At 30.8% G+C, this 15,538-nt stretch overlaps 2 protein-coding genes and 2 long non-coding RNA genes across 4 annotated transcripts in view; 3 read left to right on the top strand and 1 right to left on the bottom strand.

Annotated features, from left to right (window-relative positions):
* The window catches only part of LOC107371453 (IDLSRF-like peptide), a 45,451-nt gene extending 34,335 nt beyond the window's left edge, over nucleotides 1-11,116 (bottom strand). Inside the window, exons 1-2 of the mRNA XM_089267591.1 lie at nucleotides 10,739-11,116; nucleotides 10,141-10,592 (exon numbers count right to left, since the gene is read on the bottom strand). Of these exons, the coding sequence (XP_089123717.1) occupies nucleotides 10,141-10,270 (130 nt within the window). The 5' untranslated portion in view covers nucleotides 10,271-10,592; nucleotides 10,739-11,116. The remainder of the gene's footprint in view (nucleotides 1-10,140; nucleotides 10,593-10,738) is intronic.
* On the top strand, nucleotides 1,416-3,543 carry LOC107370407 (uncharacterized). Its single transcript, XR_001570628.3, has 5 exons — nucleotides 1,416-1,594; nucleotides 1,726-1,774; nucleotides 1,881-2,062; nucleotides 2,648-2,682; nucleotides 2,818-3,543. It is a non-coding gene; the product is annotated as an uncharacterized LOC107370407 (long non-coding RNA).
* On the top strand, nucleotides 3,701-6,244 carry LOC149093938 (uncharacterized). The gene is made up of 3 exons (XR_016198705.1): nucleotides 3,701-4,205; nucleotides 4,333-4,447; nucleotides 4,709-6,244. It is a non-coding gene; the product is annotated as an uncharacterized LOC149093938 (long non-coding RNA).
* Nucleotides 11,117-12,210: 1,094 nt separating the features above from the next.
* Gpa2 (Glycoprotein hormone alpha 2) lies at nucleotides 12,211-14,126 on the top strand. The gene is made up of 3 exons (XM_015926866.3): nucleotides 12,211-12,507; nucleotides 12,567-12,742; nucleotides 13,594-14,126. Exons 1-3 carry the CDS (start codon nucleotides 12,393-12,395, stop codon nucleotides 13,684-13,686), a joined length of 384 nt encoding a protein of 127 aa, XP_015782352.1. The 5' UTR covers nucleotides 12,211-12,392; the 3' UTR covers nucleotides 13,687-14,126.
* Nucleotides 14,127-15,538: the final 1,412 nt, after the last annotated feature.

Genomic DNA, 15,538 nt, shown 5'->3' with positions numbered 1-15,538 from the left:
GAAGGATGGAGTTGAGTTGAATTTGAAAAAAATGACAAATGTTTGGTTATAAGTTGAACTGAAAAGAGAATCATAAAGTGGTCAAGTAAACATCAACAATTTGAGTTTTCTGTTGACACAAGAACCCTTTCAATAGAGTTCACTCATGGATATTATCAATTATCATGATTCTCATCTTGTTGGTTCAACACTGGATGGAAATGGAGTAAAACTTGAAATATTATATAATAATAATAAAAGGTTGAAATGGATAAGAAACAAAATTGAGTTGAAACTAATAATACATTTAATACAAGATGAGGTACAAATGTAAATAATACACTTTGAAAAGGAAAGGGTGGAAAAGAAGAGGAAAGGAAAATGTTATCTTTTTCAGGATGAAAACCAAGAATGATGATGAATCCATGAAAGAAAAGTTGAAATGATAAAGTCTTAACTCATCTTTTTTTGCCCACTTTTATTTATCCCTGTTTTTCAACTCACAATTGCTATCAATCCCATTTTCAATCTTATTGGTCTCCAAAGGCCTTTTTTGTTGTTTATTATCGTTTCAGCTTTTACTATCGTTTACAATATTATTTGGTTTACAAAATGTTTACCATGCAAATATTAGCATACAAATTTCACCTGAAACTCTTTATGAACAAGAAACTCATCAACAATGGAATCCACAGTAAATTGAATTGATTTTAATTCCAACTTGGATTCTTTTCTATTCTTTTTTTTCTTGAATCTGTATTTTTCGCTTCTTTTTACGCCTTTACCTTTTTCTTTTGCATTTTCATTCACCTTTTAGGTTTGATTGTTGATTGTGATTTACCTTTTGCTCCGTTTTATTGTTGTTCAATTTTGTGGTTTCAATTATTAAAATTAACATTTCTTAATGTTTACTTGGGATTTGATATAAAAAAAAGGTTGATTAATGTTGCTGATCAATTTTTGTTTCCACTTTTACTATGCTTTCCAATTATTTTCACAGAGTTTTCACCTTCTTTTCCTGGTTCCTTGTCTGCTTTCTGTACTTTAAATTAATATTTTTCAATTTAACATTCATCAATATTTAATATTTAATCTCGTTTTTACATTAATTATGATTATCATTGAAACTGACATTGGATAGACATGAATATCTGATTTTGTTTACTGTTGTTGTTACCAATTTTACTTGTTTCGTACATTTTCATCCTTATTAACGTTTCTCTGTCAATCTATAATTGGTTTGTTTTTGTGTTTAACATGTTATCTGGTTATTTTTCAGTGTTAAATGGCAGGGTTAACAGGGAAATGTAAATTAGCTAATCAGTCTTGTTAGAGTTGAAATTAATTTAAAATAATTTGGGTTTTGCTTTGTTTGTCTTCAAATTACCCGCTTAACAATCATCAGTGATTAGTTAACAATTGTCATGTGATACTATCAGCTGTGATAAGCGCCAAAATGAGCGTTGGTTTATTTAATGAGTGTTTGTTCAACATTTTCAATTTATTCATAAATTCTTGCAAATTAATGGTTGTATCAATTTTGGCTCAATATTTCAACGTTTTCCATTTTTTACTTCTCAGTTTTATCCAACGGTTCTTTCAAGGGTTTCTTACGGTAAGAAAAGCTTAAGCTTAAACCTAACTTGGTTATATGGTTAATACTTGTGGCTTTGGTTAAGCTGCTTTTGTTTCTGCTCATTTCGACATTTTTTTAACCTCTCAACCTAAATATCTTATTGTTTACAGTTTATTTAAAAATGATGGGCCTGTAGCACTATATCGGATGGATCTAATGGTAAGGTAAACCTTACGTTGAGTAATTTATCCTATTATATTAATTTATTTATTTCATTATTTTTTACTTCCTATTTTTTCTTCAATTATTGCCATTGTGAACAAAGGATGATCAAATTTAGGTCGTGTTTGTTGTTTGATTTTCAAGTCCATCTATTATATATTGTCGACTGCCTGGTTTTTTACTCGATACCAACAGTAATGATGAGTTATTGTCCTGCATTGTTTATTAAATATTGGTATTAAATACTTGCGTGGTTACCTTCATCAAGATTGATAACAAAGTATGGTAAGATAGTCATTTATTATACATTTGTACCGGGTGTGGCAAAAGTCATTCCCAGCATATTTTTCGATTTTTCTCAGTAACTGTGATAGTTATCATCATCAAATTTTTTAGGTCTTTTTCTCGAGCCGTCGGTTGAGGTTTTTAATATTTTCTAGTTAAAAATTCGAATTTTGAAAAATGTCCAATCTTAGCGGCAAAAATCGCACATTTTCTATAAAACAATATTATCTCTACAAAGACGGCATCAAAGCCACTAAACGTAAATGGTTAAGTGCCAAGAAGGCTCAAAAGCACCCTGCAACGAAGCCATAAAGGTTTGGGTAGAAAAACGTCGATTCTCAAATTTTTCATTTTGAGACAATTTTTTGCATTTTTCATGTCAGAACGATCGTCAGTAGAGTTTAGCACTTTGAACATATAGTTAAATGATAACCGAAGGAGAGCTGATTACGACGAAAAAAATCGTTTTGAAATATCTCTATCGGTTCAAAAGTTATGCGCGAAAATATGCTGGGAACGACTTTTGCCACACCCGGTATAATATTTTCTTGCTCTAAAGGTCTCTTTCACTATTCTATACAATAGCTTTCTATGGTTCACATGAAGTTTATTCACAAAAGGTAGGAATCAAATATTTCAAATTTTCTTGCTTTTTTCTTTTCAAGCTCAATATGGAAACTTATGTAATGGTTACACGAGCAAATTTTGTTGTCACAATTTCATTAGTCTAATCTATATTTGTATCCTTTGTGCAGATCTTCTCGTGCAGGATAATTGAAGTCTTTAAAGAGAGTAAACTTTTGCCATTTCAGGAAGAGAAACTATCTTGTTTGGATAAGATGAATAAGAAATTTGTAATTCAATACCAAGAAAAACAAGTAAAAATACTCGTCACAGGGTTATCCTAACACTCTGAGGATCAATATGTTGATAAAAGCGAAGAAGCTGTTGCTTTGTTTGGTCATTATTTTGTCCAGCACAAAGTTATATCCAACTGGTTATGGTTACTTAAGCATGATTCCAAATAATCAACTCATCAATTGAGTCTCAAAGTAGCCACCATGATGAACCCATTTGAATTAACCATCAACATCTCAAGTGGGAGTGAAGTGAAAGGCCCAACCAATTGATAAAAATCAAAAGAAACATTGATAAAGATGAGATGAAAAGAGCCAGGATAAAAATGTGAAAGAAAAGATGGAAAAGATGACCAAGTCTACCAAGAAGATGATAAAACCTGTGCGAGTACAGAGCGTCTAAAAAATGACCAACTAATGTTAGCTTTAGAGTGATTAAACTAATACTTCATTGAGTTGATGTGAAATATAATATTCAAGTGCTTCACCCTTGAAGGTCATCTCAGAAGGAATTGAATTTTTAATGAGGGTTAGGCGACTACACCTTATTCTGATAATTCTTTAGAGTGGATTCTTTGTAATAAATAAACAATTCATCATATTATTTGTCATTTATTAAAGTTAACACTGGTTGGTTATTTTCGAGACGATCTGTAATATTCTAAATGGTAGAAGCAATTGAGACCAATTAGGTGAATCAAGTGAGAACAGCAATTACCGTGATAATACAATTCACGTTCCCTTTCAACCAATACGTGATCAACAGCATTCCATATTAAACAATTATTTCCTCCATTTTTTTCTCCTCATCATCACATTAATATTTATAAAGACTAGACGATGTAACACCAGATATATCATCATCAAAAAATAACCTACAGAAAGTGAATAGATTTAAAGATTGTTCAAAAGGCAACATTGACAATTTACATAGACGACAAGAAAACTTGTAAAATGGACTAATGATATTGATGGTAAAACTTTTTTTGTCTCAATAATAATTGTGATAATATCAATAATGAGACAACCTGGAATTGATGAGCTTCAATAATGTCACCATTGTCCATTACAATATTCACAGTGAATTTATTATTCATATCACGCTTCATTCAACTCTATTCATCGTTTACTTTCACCATTCCTTCAACTCTTCTCAATTCTCTCTTATCTTCTGTTATCATTATGTCTTCAATGCCATTCAATATAATGGCAACATTATTCAGTTGATAGATATATCATAATAATGATCATAATGATACCTTGTTTTTATCTTTGAACAAAAAAAGGTAATATGCACCAGTCTTTTATTGGTTTACATTAGAAACATTATTACCTTATGATAGTTGTTGATCAAATAATCTATTCAATGTAATTTTTACTGATTTTTACTTTTTTACCATCTTTCACCAATAGTTCAATGGATATCGATTGGAAGCTGTGCAATAAATTTAATTAATAAATAATAACCCAAAATGTGAGTTAAATATGGAAAAAATGGCGAAAAGAAAAAGCAATTCAACTGGAAAAGGTAAAATAAATTGTCCTTTTTTCTCTATTAAACTCATTTTGTTCAATATTTTTCTCCTATTCCTCGCACTAGGGCTCTTGAATAGCTACGATATTTGATTAAAAGTTTAGTAACAGCCATTTCCATTCAATCAATCATTTATCGATTCAATTGAAATGTTGATTGTTAAATTATTCATTATTCATAACTTCAATTCATGCTAATAATGATATTTACTCTATTGGTAGAAAAATAACTTTTTGTTCTCTTTTTCTTACCTAGGAATCGGTCTATTATCAATTTAACTTTGACCTTTACATTAATCGATTGGCATTTCTTTCAAACATGGTATCAAGTTGTGCCAAAGCTCATTCAAACTCATGAATGATCAAGAATTGAAGCACAAACGGAACGTTAAAATGTTTCCAAAGCGATACAAGAAAGAAAAATGATGATTCCATTTACCAACATGACAAATGTGGCATTTCTTGATAAATGGAGTTGACAATCTTTTCAGCTTCTGTCCATATTCAACCACAAAGAAGAGGAAAAAAGGCAAATCAAGCTAATCAAAATTTCCATGTATCAACAGATTAAATGATATTAACCAGGAATGATATCCAAAGTGACAAAAACAATCTTTTCTTCATTGAACACAACATGAATGGTTTTATGGCAAAGATTCTGATATTGGTTCTCATCAAAATTCAAAAATGGCAGTGACAAAGAAACAAGACCAAGACCAAAGGAGAAAAACCTTTCAATACTTTACATCGATTAATATTCATATCTATTTCATAATTAATATCACTGGATGGAGGCAAAAGAATATATCTTTGGACAAAAGAAAAATTGGTAATAATTAATAACAATCAGTTTTGTTGAATTAATCATTACCTTTGGTGCAAACATACTCTCAATGCAAGGTTGACTGGATGACCATTGATAAAGTCAATTGGATTGACGATTGAAACTGGTATTTAATGGATAACCACTCGATGTACCATTATGTTGATTGGATGGACTAAATGTAAATTGAATAATGGTTTACAATGAGGAGACACAATTTAGCCGAATGATCAAAATGAATAAATGACAAGTTGAATGTACAACTTGGAAAGCATTTTTATCAAGCAAATATCACAACATGAGGCTTACAAGCAAAGACTATTTTAATACATGATCAACGTCATGACCGTAAATACACATTTCTGTACCATCCTCAAGTCTCTTCATCTTTATCATCATTGTCCATCTTCATTAAGTCCATTGTTATGGATAGTCAAGAAGCAAATTTTGTTTCTCTTTTTTGCCTTCACTTTAACCTTATCAAACTTATTTTTGGTACCTTTTTATATCTTATAAATATAATATTATAATATTTTCAATGGTCAGTGAATGAAACAAAAAGGAAACTCAAATATTCTTTGACTTGAGAGTCAAAAATACTTGATAGCTTTTAGCATTGCTCATGGCATTTGGTGGTCAACTAAGTAACGTCCAAATGAAAACTTTGAATGATGATGAGTTGAAGATGAAAATGTAGAAATGATTGAAGTAAATGGAAAAAGAAGAAAAAAATGAAAGGAAAATGACAATTTCTCCTCGAACCATTTTCCTCATTTTTACCCACTTTTCAACTTTCGATTACTTGAAGCTGAAATTTTCAAACCTCAACACTCGATTTACTTCAAAATTATCATTTAATCATAAAGAAATTTCGTGTTAACAAAATTTCTTGCTTGTTGGTTCATTAATGAGCTGCCAACAATGTCACCATTTTGATTATTATTGACAATAAACTGATAAACTCAGAAAGTTCATTAGAAATGCATTATTTCTTCTCATCAAAATCAACAATTTATATTTCCTTTTCCAGGAAGTAGTGATGAAAAGAATCAACTTTATTCTGTTTTCCGTTTCAATTCAAAATATTAATGTTAACCTTTTCACATTATTTCCAATTTAAGGTAAACTTTGATTCAATTGTTAATGTTTAAACTTGTATTAATTGAATTAATCTTTGCCCTTTAACAGACAAAAATATTGAATTTAGATGAAAGTAAATATTTTTTATAAAAGCTACAAAAATAACAAACAAAATCAACAGGTCACCAAAAGGATAACAAAACTGATGGAAAAACGAGTGAAAGAACTTTTGAAATATTGAAAAAAGAAAAAGAAAATTTTTCGCTCAGAATTGAAATCGATTTCAAACTCCAAATGGGTTCAATACTTTTGCATTTCATTCGTACTTTTGACGTATGTTGGAATGTTGATTAATTTTGAAGACAATCTTTTTGGTTCAATTGATGGATGAAAATGGATGAAGCAAGTAAGGCTGTTTACAGTTTACCTTGTAATCGATGAATGTTTGATCAAATGAATATTGGTCAAGTCTTCATGTTGGGTCATTTGGTTTGAATTGAAGTGGAAGAAAAGATATTGATAGAGAAAATTGGAAAAAATGAGTTTTCCATTTTTCTCTTCTTTTGTATTCATAAGACCATTTAGAGGAAACGATTGATCAAGAAGCATTTGTTTATCATTCATTTGCGCATAAATTTTACGCCAACCCATCGATATTCAGATTGAATCGAGAATTGAATTACTTTATTGGACAGATAGATTTTCTTACTTGTTCTTGTTCTTCCTTTCACCATTGATAACCTGATCATTCACTCTTCTCTTTCCTTCACCTGTATAATTCAATTTGGATCCTTTTAAACAACATTCAAGACTCTTATTGTTATTGACCAGAAGATGCAATGATAAACTGTCAACTTGAATAAAGAGAGGAAAGGAATGAAGGAAAACAAATTTAACAAATGTTCATGGTTGTAGGTTGCAGTTGATAATGAATAAAATGAATGTAATAGAAGGCAAGTTGAAACTTGACTCTTGAATACTAAACAGCTTAAGGGTAGAAGTGGGTGAAGAAGAAGAAAAATATCAACAAAATGGTTTCTTTTCGCAGCAACTTTATAATGCTTTCCATTTTTCCCTCCAAGACACTTTCCATGTGATGAATAAACATATGAATACAAGTTAATAAACAACAAGTACAGTCATTTGCACAAAAGATAACACTATTTCATTAAAATTTCATCAACAGAAAACACTTTTTTTAGACTTTTCAACCTCGCTCTATTACTTTTCAAAACAATCTACAACTAATTTCAGGTACTTTTGTTACAATTCGTGTTCGTGGCAAAGGCACTTGACAAGTCCAAGACAATGTTGAAGTCAATGTCATAAGACAAGGCTGATGAGTGTCAAAAAAGAAACAAAATTGAGGCTCAGGACAGGATCATTCGTACGACTTTTGGGTTTACAAGACTACCGATTGTCTTCCTTTGAAGCCATGATTGAAACAAAGTAACTTTTTTTCTCGAGTTTCTATGGATGTTAAAAGCCATTCATTGATCCAAACGAATCTAGAATTTTATCCTTCATGGACTTGAATTTTTAGTAGCTCACAAGAAGCTTTCCTTTGAGCAAATTAAACAGTTTCCACAATTAACAAGTTGAGTTAAGAAGTGACAGAGAAACATGGAGCAAATTGCTTTACCACAGTTTCTTGACTTTACACATTTCAATGTTGTCCATCTCATCTTTTAATCAAGTCAACTTTTCACAATTAACAGTCTAATTGAATGTTCAATAAAACTTTCCGACTAACTAATTAGACTTGGAAAATGTTAATCAATGTTGATAGGTAAAGTAAATTTACTTCTCAGATGGTAGACTATATTTTACACATTCATTATTATTAACAAACTTGGTGCATCAGTAATGAATAAATGATTGCTTTAGGGTTTATTAAAAGGGTAAACCAGTAAAGGTCAATGAAAACAAAAGCCAACATCGACTAGATTTGAATTTAATGGTTGAATCGAGAGCGCAAATCCAAAGGATAAAACTCAATGTCAATTCAATTTTTACGTTTTTCATCATTTTCGTCGATTATCATAAATCAATGAAGATAAATGTTAACCTCACCAAAACCTTATCAATTTCAACCAGTGTTTTCATTAAACTAACCATAATGATAAAGGGTCAAAACGGTGGTTGGCAAGGAAAAGATGACAAGATATTGATGATGATTCCAAGTAAATAATATTAATAACAATGGCGATGATAATGATGATGAAAAGGGAATGACACGTTAATGCGATAAATGATCAATCATCATTTGATAACTTCCATTTGGAGTCACTTTTGTTTCAAAAAATCAAATTTATACACATTACCAGTTGCTCCATTAATAATGGAAATGACAAAATTGAGTTTCGATGAAACATTTTCCTTCCCTGTCTCTGGGAGTGAAAAGTTATCAAATGGCTAATGAGAGTTTTTTTCATCCAAAAGTTCGAACTGGACAATTGGAATATTGAACGAAAATGGAAAATTATCTTTTTGTAAAAAAAAACTCTTCGACCTTTCATCTAATTAATGGTATGCAAAACATTATCAATCTTGACTATTCTGATGGTCGAAGGAAAGAAGATTGGACAACAAAATATTGCTTGACATGAAAAGGGAATTGTTTCCCTGCAAGAATAATGGAAATGAGATAATTATGAAAATGATAACATTGACAAGTTTTGGTTAGAAAATGAATAAAAATTTGTTCAGTTTCATTCGACATTTGGAATGAGAAAATTTCCATTTTTTCGTTTTCTATTCAACCTTTGAAAAGCATAATTGCATTAAATTTTGCGCTCATTAGATATTAAATTGTTTTCCTTTTCCATCAATTTTAATCAATCATGCAAAGTTTATTGATCAACTTTTACTTTTGTGTAAAGACGATTTGCTTTTCAAATTGCAATCGTTAATGTTTCTTAACCTCAACTCGTTTGATTTCCCAGAAATGAGAGTAAAATTGTAAATGAATTGTTGCTGCTTCTTCTACTAATAGAATTGAAAGAAAAAGAAGAAGAAATCAAAATTCTGTTCAAGTTTACTTTTCTTCTTCTTCTTCTCCACATTTCATGGTAAAAATGTCTTTCAGGTTTAACTCTTCATTTTTTTCTCTCGTCTCTTGCTCAACCTTATAATCAATAATATTATTATATAAAAGTGTGACTCTAGTTTATGATTATTTCTTCAAGTCATGATATCTCCAGTTTACGTGAATGTCAACCTTCATCATGAAATATAACCTCATTTTTATCTTTATCTTCTTCCATCTCTTCACACACTTTTCACTCTCTTTTTTTCTGGGCTTCTCCATGTTTACCTTTTATTTTAGCCAAAGTTATTGAATTATCGTTAGGAATGCAAAAAGCTTTATCATGTCACAAAGCTGCATCATGAATCAAGCAAACAAGTTTCATTCAAATGTAAACCTGTTGATGTTCACTTGAAATCTTGTCCGAAGTGACATTTAATTGAAACATTTTCTTGGAAAAGTTCAAAGTCATTAGTTTAATCGTTGAGCAAAGGTCAATGGAAATTGAAAAATTTTGAAATTTTCCTTTTCGATCATTTTCTGATTCAACCTTTTCTAATGAATTTTGTGATGCACCTTTTCCATTTTTGGTGGAACAAAAAAGTTCTAAAAATATTCTTTTCTTGGAAAATCTTTTTTTAATATTTTAGTTGCATGTTGAGCTTTATAACGATCAATTTGTTAATTGATTGATTCAGTTTAAAGTTCTGTTTCTTATCCAATTATCGATTAAAGATGAGTAAAGATTGCAACTCACCTTCTCTCTTTACGTTTGCTAAATTTCGATGGAAAACATGAGAAAAATCGATAAGATAAGCACCACGGGCCAGGCCAAAGAGTACGAATACGATTACGTTAATATGCGAAGCTCGAAGCAGCATTTTCATTTCCAGTTTACTTGTGTTTATATTGATCGATAATTCAAGTAAAAATGAATAACTTGTTGATTTGAGAAAATTGTTATTCCTTTGAAATATTTTTCTTTGCTCGAGTTTAATGTTGACCAAATTAACTTTCCTTTTGGACACTAAATGTTTTCACTGTGACTATTGATTCACCGAATGAAATGGAAAAGAAATTTTCACAATTGAAAACTGATTCAATTTCACTTTTAAAATTTCAATTGAAGATCAACTTTTTTCAAGTTTTTCTTGTTTTTTCCTGTTAAGGGTTGATGGCTGAGATGCAACTCAACAAAAATGTATCGCACTGTAACAATTAGTGGAATTGAAAGAAAAAGAGAAAAAGTTCTTGATTAACTTTCGACTTGAATCAACAAAAGGGAAAACATTTTAGACTTGTTAATGTCGATAAATTAATCCAGTGACAGAAGAGGCAAAAAACGATACAATTACCTTGATTCACGATTGAACAATGTTAATAGTTTACTCACACTGAAAGAGATAAAAAAGGAGAAGAAAAACAAAGAAAAAAATGTTGATCACAAATAACAACTGAACCTTGTTTCGATTCAATTATTATTTGCTTCTCTTATTTTCCTGTTTTTGTCTTTCTTCTCTGAATTTTATGCAGATTTTGCGTTTCACCAGAGTTTAGACTTTGTCAGTAAAGTTGTGTAAAGATGTTTAATGATTAAGGATGATTGTCGTTGTTGTTGGTTGATATTTTTATTATAAACTCAAATAACTTAATATGTAACTTGCTTGGTCTACAGGTTTTGTTTTCAGTTACTCCTGATTATATAACTTCAACGTTTACTCAGACAAATGTTGAGATAAAGTGTTGTATAGTACAATATTGTGAATGTTTGCCTTTTCCCCCGTTTTTTGTTTCTTTGCCTTTACTCTTGTACTCTTTCCATACAAGTTCAATTTATACTCGTTAACTGTATCAACCAAGTGAGCATGGTTCAGGATGAGCCGATAACAATGCGCATCCCTGTGAACGAATCAAGTCACATTTTCTGTTCTTCTTCCCTTGCACTTCCCCTTTGTAGTTAGTCTTTAAATGAAACCTTTCCCACCTTTAAACGTCACACTTGCTTCTAAGGCAGATCATCCTGGCAAGTCAACTCTTTCTGCTCTTGGTTCATCTACTATCACAATTTGATATGATTTAACTCCATGATCAGTGGCGCCATCTTGTGCTTCTTGGTCCATTGAAACTCTTACAACATGACGAAAGGAAAGAAAACTAACTTTTGAGCAAAAAGTTTGAGACAAGATGCTTTGTAAATCATATATTTTTGATTGGTTTACCGATTTTTTAAATTGAATCATTGACAAATCGGGCGATCATTCAGTTATCACATTTAATTGTTTTTCAAATACTTTTGGCACTTTTTTGCAATAACTTTAACTCCAAGAGTTTGCACAGTATCACTAGCTGTATGATGGCTAACATTTAATTTCCTACGAATCAGTCAGAAGCCTGTAAAATTTTGCCATCAGTCATCTTCATCACTTTTTGCTTGCTGTTTATTTTGCGTCGAACACCTTTTTTGTGGAAAATTTCAGAGTCACCATTAACAAACCATCGGTTGGCCGTCGGTTACCAAACACAAAGTTTTTTAAGCTTTGAGTACGAGATAACTTGTCGAATTGAATGTGATTTTGATGCACTATGCCTCTGAAATTCATATCAGATATTTGATGAGCCCGAACTTATTTCCTGAGAAATTTCATTGTTATAGCAATCCCATTTACGAGTTAATTGGCTTAGTTCAAGTTGTTTCAAACTTTTGTTTGTTCAATAGGTTACTTTGCAAGAAAACTAGAGGTCTCTACCAACTTTAAAAATATTGATATTATTCGAAGAGCCAAATTGAATCGAAACATTGAGTTGATCGTTTTTCTGCATATTTGCGCATGAAACCAACACATCCGGTTACAGAGAAAATGATAATAATAATAAAAGCGATAAAATGATATAGTTTGGACATTGACGTTTAAAAGTGAAAAGTAAAGTAAATTTGTTGAATCGTATTTATCAATTGATGCGAAGTATTTTTTTATTCAAAAAGTGAAAAATTTATCGAACAATACTGCAATGGCAACTCAAGTGCAAAGTCAACTCATTTTCTTAATTCTATGGATCGGTTTGATGGTTGCAATAAAAGGTGCTGACGCGTATGCATGGACAAGGCCGGGATGCCATCGATTAGGTAAGCTGACCAAAAGTTGTCCTTTAAACTGACATGCTTTGACCTTTATTGTTGCGCAGGTCATACAAGACGAGTGACGATAAATGGATGTGTGGAATTTGAAATGACAACAAATGCTTGTCGAGGTTATTGTACATCTTTTGCAATTCCGTCAACAGAAGATTCGCTTTTATTTAATCGTCATCAAGTGATAACTTCCATCGGTGAATGCTGCAACATCATGGAAACAGAAGATGTAAGACTCTTATTTACTCAACTTAATAAAGTGTCAAAAAACTATTTTTCGTGCATTTAGTTTAGTCATGGCTTTCAGGCAGTGTAAAAATTTCCCTTAGAATCCTTTTCGTTTTTCCAACAGATTTCATGACTTTATATCAAGGTTTCAAATAAATTTTGCGGTTAGATATGAAGTTCAAATCAGAATTGACTGAAATCTCAGTAAAATAAAGTAAGCAACTTCGGTATTGATTGACCTTCGTTGCAATCAATTGATGACGTTTTCGTGATCGTTCGAAAATTTATTGCAAAAAATCAAATAAAGTGATTTTGCCCTCCACTCCTAAGTAGAAATTATCTTCGTTGAATTGGTTTTCCAAAAATTGAGACAGATTGATGTTCATAGAGGTGAGATCAGGTACTTAGGATAAATTGGTAAGCATTCAGAATCTGAGGTTAGAAATTTTGTGAAGAGCCGCTAGAAAAGTTGATGAAAAAAGTTGGAGAAAAAATTTTTTTAGCGATTTTTGTATTCTTTCGAAAACTTTGTAGATGCAATAATTTTGTGGATATTTGTCCCATTTTGGTGTTTTTCCACACTGATTAATTAAGGCTAAGTAATGTTTTAACGAAAAAAGATCACGATCAATCTTTTTTTCACAGCGAACCGCAAAACTTAATTGACACCTAATGCTGTATATTGTATACATATGTAGAGTGGTTCAAATTCAAGCGAACGATAAGATTTTAAGATCTTAAGATTTTCAATATTGATATAAAATGAAAAATAAATTTGCTTACAACTGAACGTTGATTTGTTTAAATGTCACTAATTGTCATCTTTTTTCTCCATTTACTTTCATTAATCAGGTTGTAGCTCGAGTGATGTGTCGAGATGGACCGCGAACGATTGTCTTCAAGTCGGCCAAAAGCTGTGGATGTTTCCATTGTAAAAAAGAGTAACAATCTTAATCAAAACTGTCAAGAGACTTTCATTGTTCCTCTTCTCATTAGTCTCATTTGACTCTTGAACTTTTTTTCCCATTTTCGTTTATCTTGTTCATTCTTTTCATTTTCATAGCCTTTGACTAACATTCATCTTGCAATTGTCTTCAAATAATGGTTTACACGGAATAAAGATATCAGCTTTATCCTCCCATCATCATTACCATGATTATTATTTTTGATTACTTTTCTCCTCCTTTTAGTTTCACCTTTTCTTTTTTTCTACAAAACTATCTTTTCTTCATTTCCACTGATCCATTCAAAATATTCACATTTATTTTCTCTTATAATCAACTTGAACTTGTATCATGAAATGCTACCAACATAACCTCTTCCAAAGTGAGCAACAGTCAAATGCGCTGCTCAAAATCGTCAATAAACTTTTCCTTCTTTCATCGAATCTCAAATTTTTCCAATCGTCAAAAATGCAAATATTATTTCCATTTATAGGAGTAAATGAAGTCATCATAATAATGAGTAAAAATACGGACAAAAATAATCTTTCCACTAATCGATTCTATTAATACATTATCATCATGATATGCATAAGAAACATTATAAGGTTTCTTGTTCTTCTTTTGGATAAATATATTTATGTACTAATAATAAATCAAGTGACGGTAAAAATGGCAGCAAAAGGCGAATGTCATTTTTACCTCTTCATGTGACAATAATGATGTTAATGGAAGGTTGAAGGTAATTGTGACAATAATAATCAACTTTAATTTTCACTAATGAATAAAGAAGAACAGACGAACCATTAACTCAATCTAATTAATCCAATGTTGTGTCCAAAATCACAGTTCTAAATGAACAGTTGCATTATTGAATGTTAATTATGCGATGAACATGAAAATTGAATGATAATCGAGAGAAGAACCTTTGACCATGTTAATTGAATAAATTGCTTATTATTTATGAACATTCTAATTAATGTTTAGTCATTAGTTTCCAACCGGAAACAAATTATTCTGCCGATTGCAACAAAAAAAAAGGTTTTGTTTGATTTTCCGCTTTTAAATTGAATCAAAACAATTCCACATTTCATTTTAGTCCAAATTAATTGACATGTGTTTACATCCTAATTAACTTGGCCATTAACTTTTTGCTTCTTCAATGCTTTTCAACTTGATTAACCTTCGCTTAATGGACAAAATTGTTGACCTTTGGGAGGGAAAAAACTCCCAGTCAATGTTGTGATAGTCAAGTTTCAAGGCAGCTTTTAGATTGCAATTTTTTTGTTGAAAATTTTCTTGATGAAGTGATAATGAGCTGTCAACGTGAGATTTTAAATTAATTTTCCAAGCTCAATCAACTTTTATCATGACTATAATTTTCATTAATTGAGTTGAAATTTGGCTTCATTTTCGGTGAAAATTTTCTTTAACCTTTTTTTGTTCAATTCTGTTTCTTTGTATTGTTGACATGAAATTTTAGGTTTTTTCTTTGCCAAATTGACTGGTTCATTGAAACTTATTTTTCTTTAAGATTCAGCTTTAAAAGTTCAGTTTCAACGTGAGCTGCAAGGTAATGTTAACTGTTTCATGCTCAGACTATTTTGATGAACTATTAACATTAACTACTGATAATAATACTATTGGCTACTACTAATTGTAAATGTATTTATTTTATTTGTAAACATTTTTTCTTGTTGACGTTATTAACGAACTTTTGTGTGATGAAATTGATAGTAAATTGTCATTGATTGAGTTTGACGCTTTTTGCTTTCGATGGATCAGAGTTTCTTTTTATTCCCTCATGTTTCACGCCATGCAAATGATTATTCATTTAGTAATTGTTTACTTTTCTT

Source organism: Tetranychus urticae, chromosome 2 (genome assembly GCF_039701765.1).
Source record: "Tetranychus urticae isolate SD_2017Ah chromosome 2, NJAU_TeUrti_SD_1.0, whole genome shotgun sequence".
In the NCBI taxonomy this organism is placed as follows: Eukaryota; Metazoa; Arthropoda; class Arachnida; order Trombidiformes; family Tetranychidae; genus Tetranychus; species Tetranychus urticae.
This window is presented reverse-complemented; position numbering and strand designations above follow the sequence as displayed.

Bases quoted from the DNA above. Each gene is read 5' to 3' on its own strand.
- Gpa2 (XM_015926866.3), top strand. From the start codon at position 12,393: ATGGCAACTCAAGTGCAAAGTCAACTCATTTTCTTAATTCTATGGATC. The intron at 12,508-12,566 runs GTAAGCTGACCA...ATTGTTGCGCAG, and splicing joins GCCGGGATGCCATCGATTAG to GTCATACAAGACGAGTGACG. The intron at 12,743-13,593 runs GTAAGACTCTTA...TTCATTAATCAG, and splicing joins ACATCATGGAAACAGAAGAT to GTTGTAGCTCGAGTGATGTG.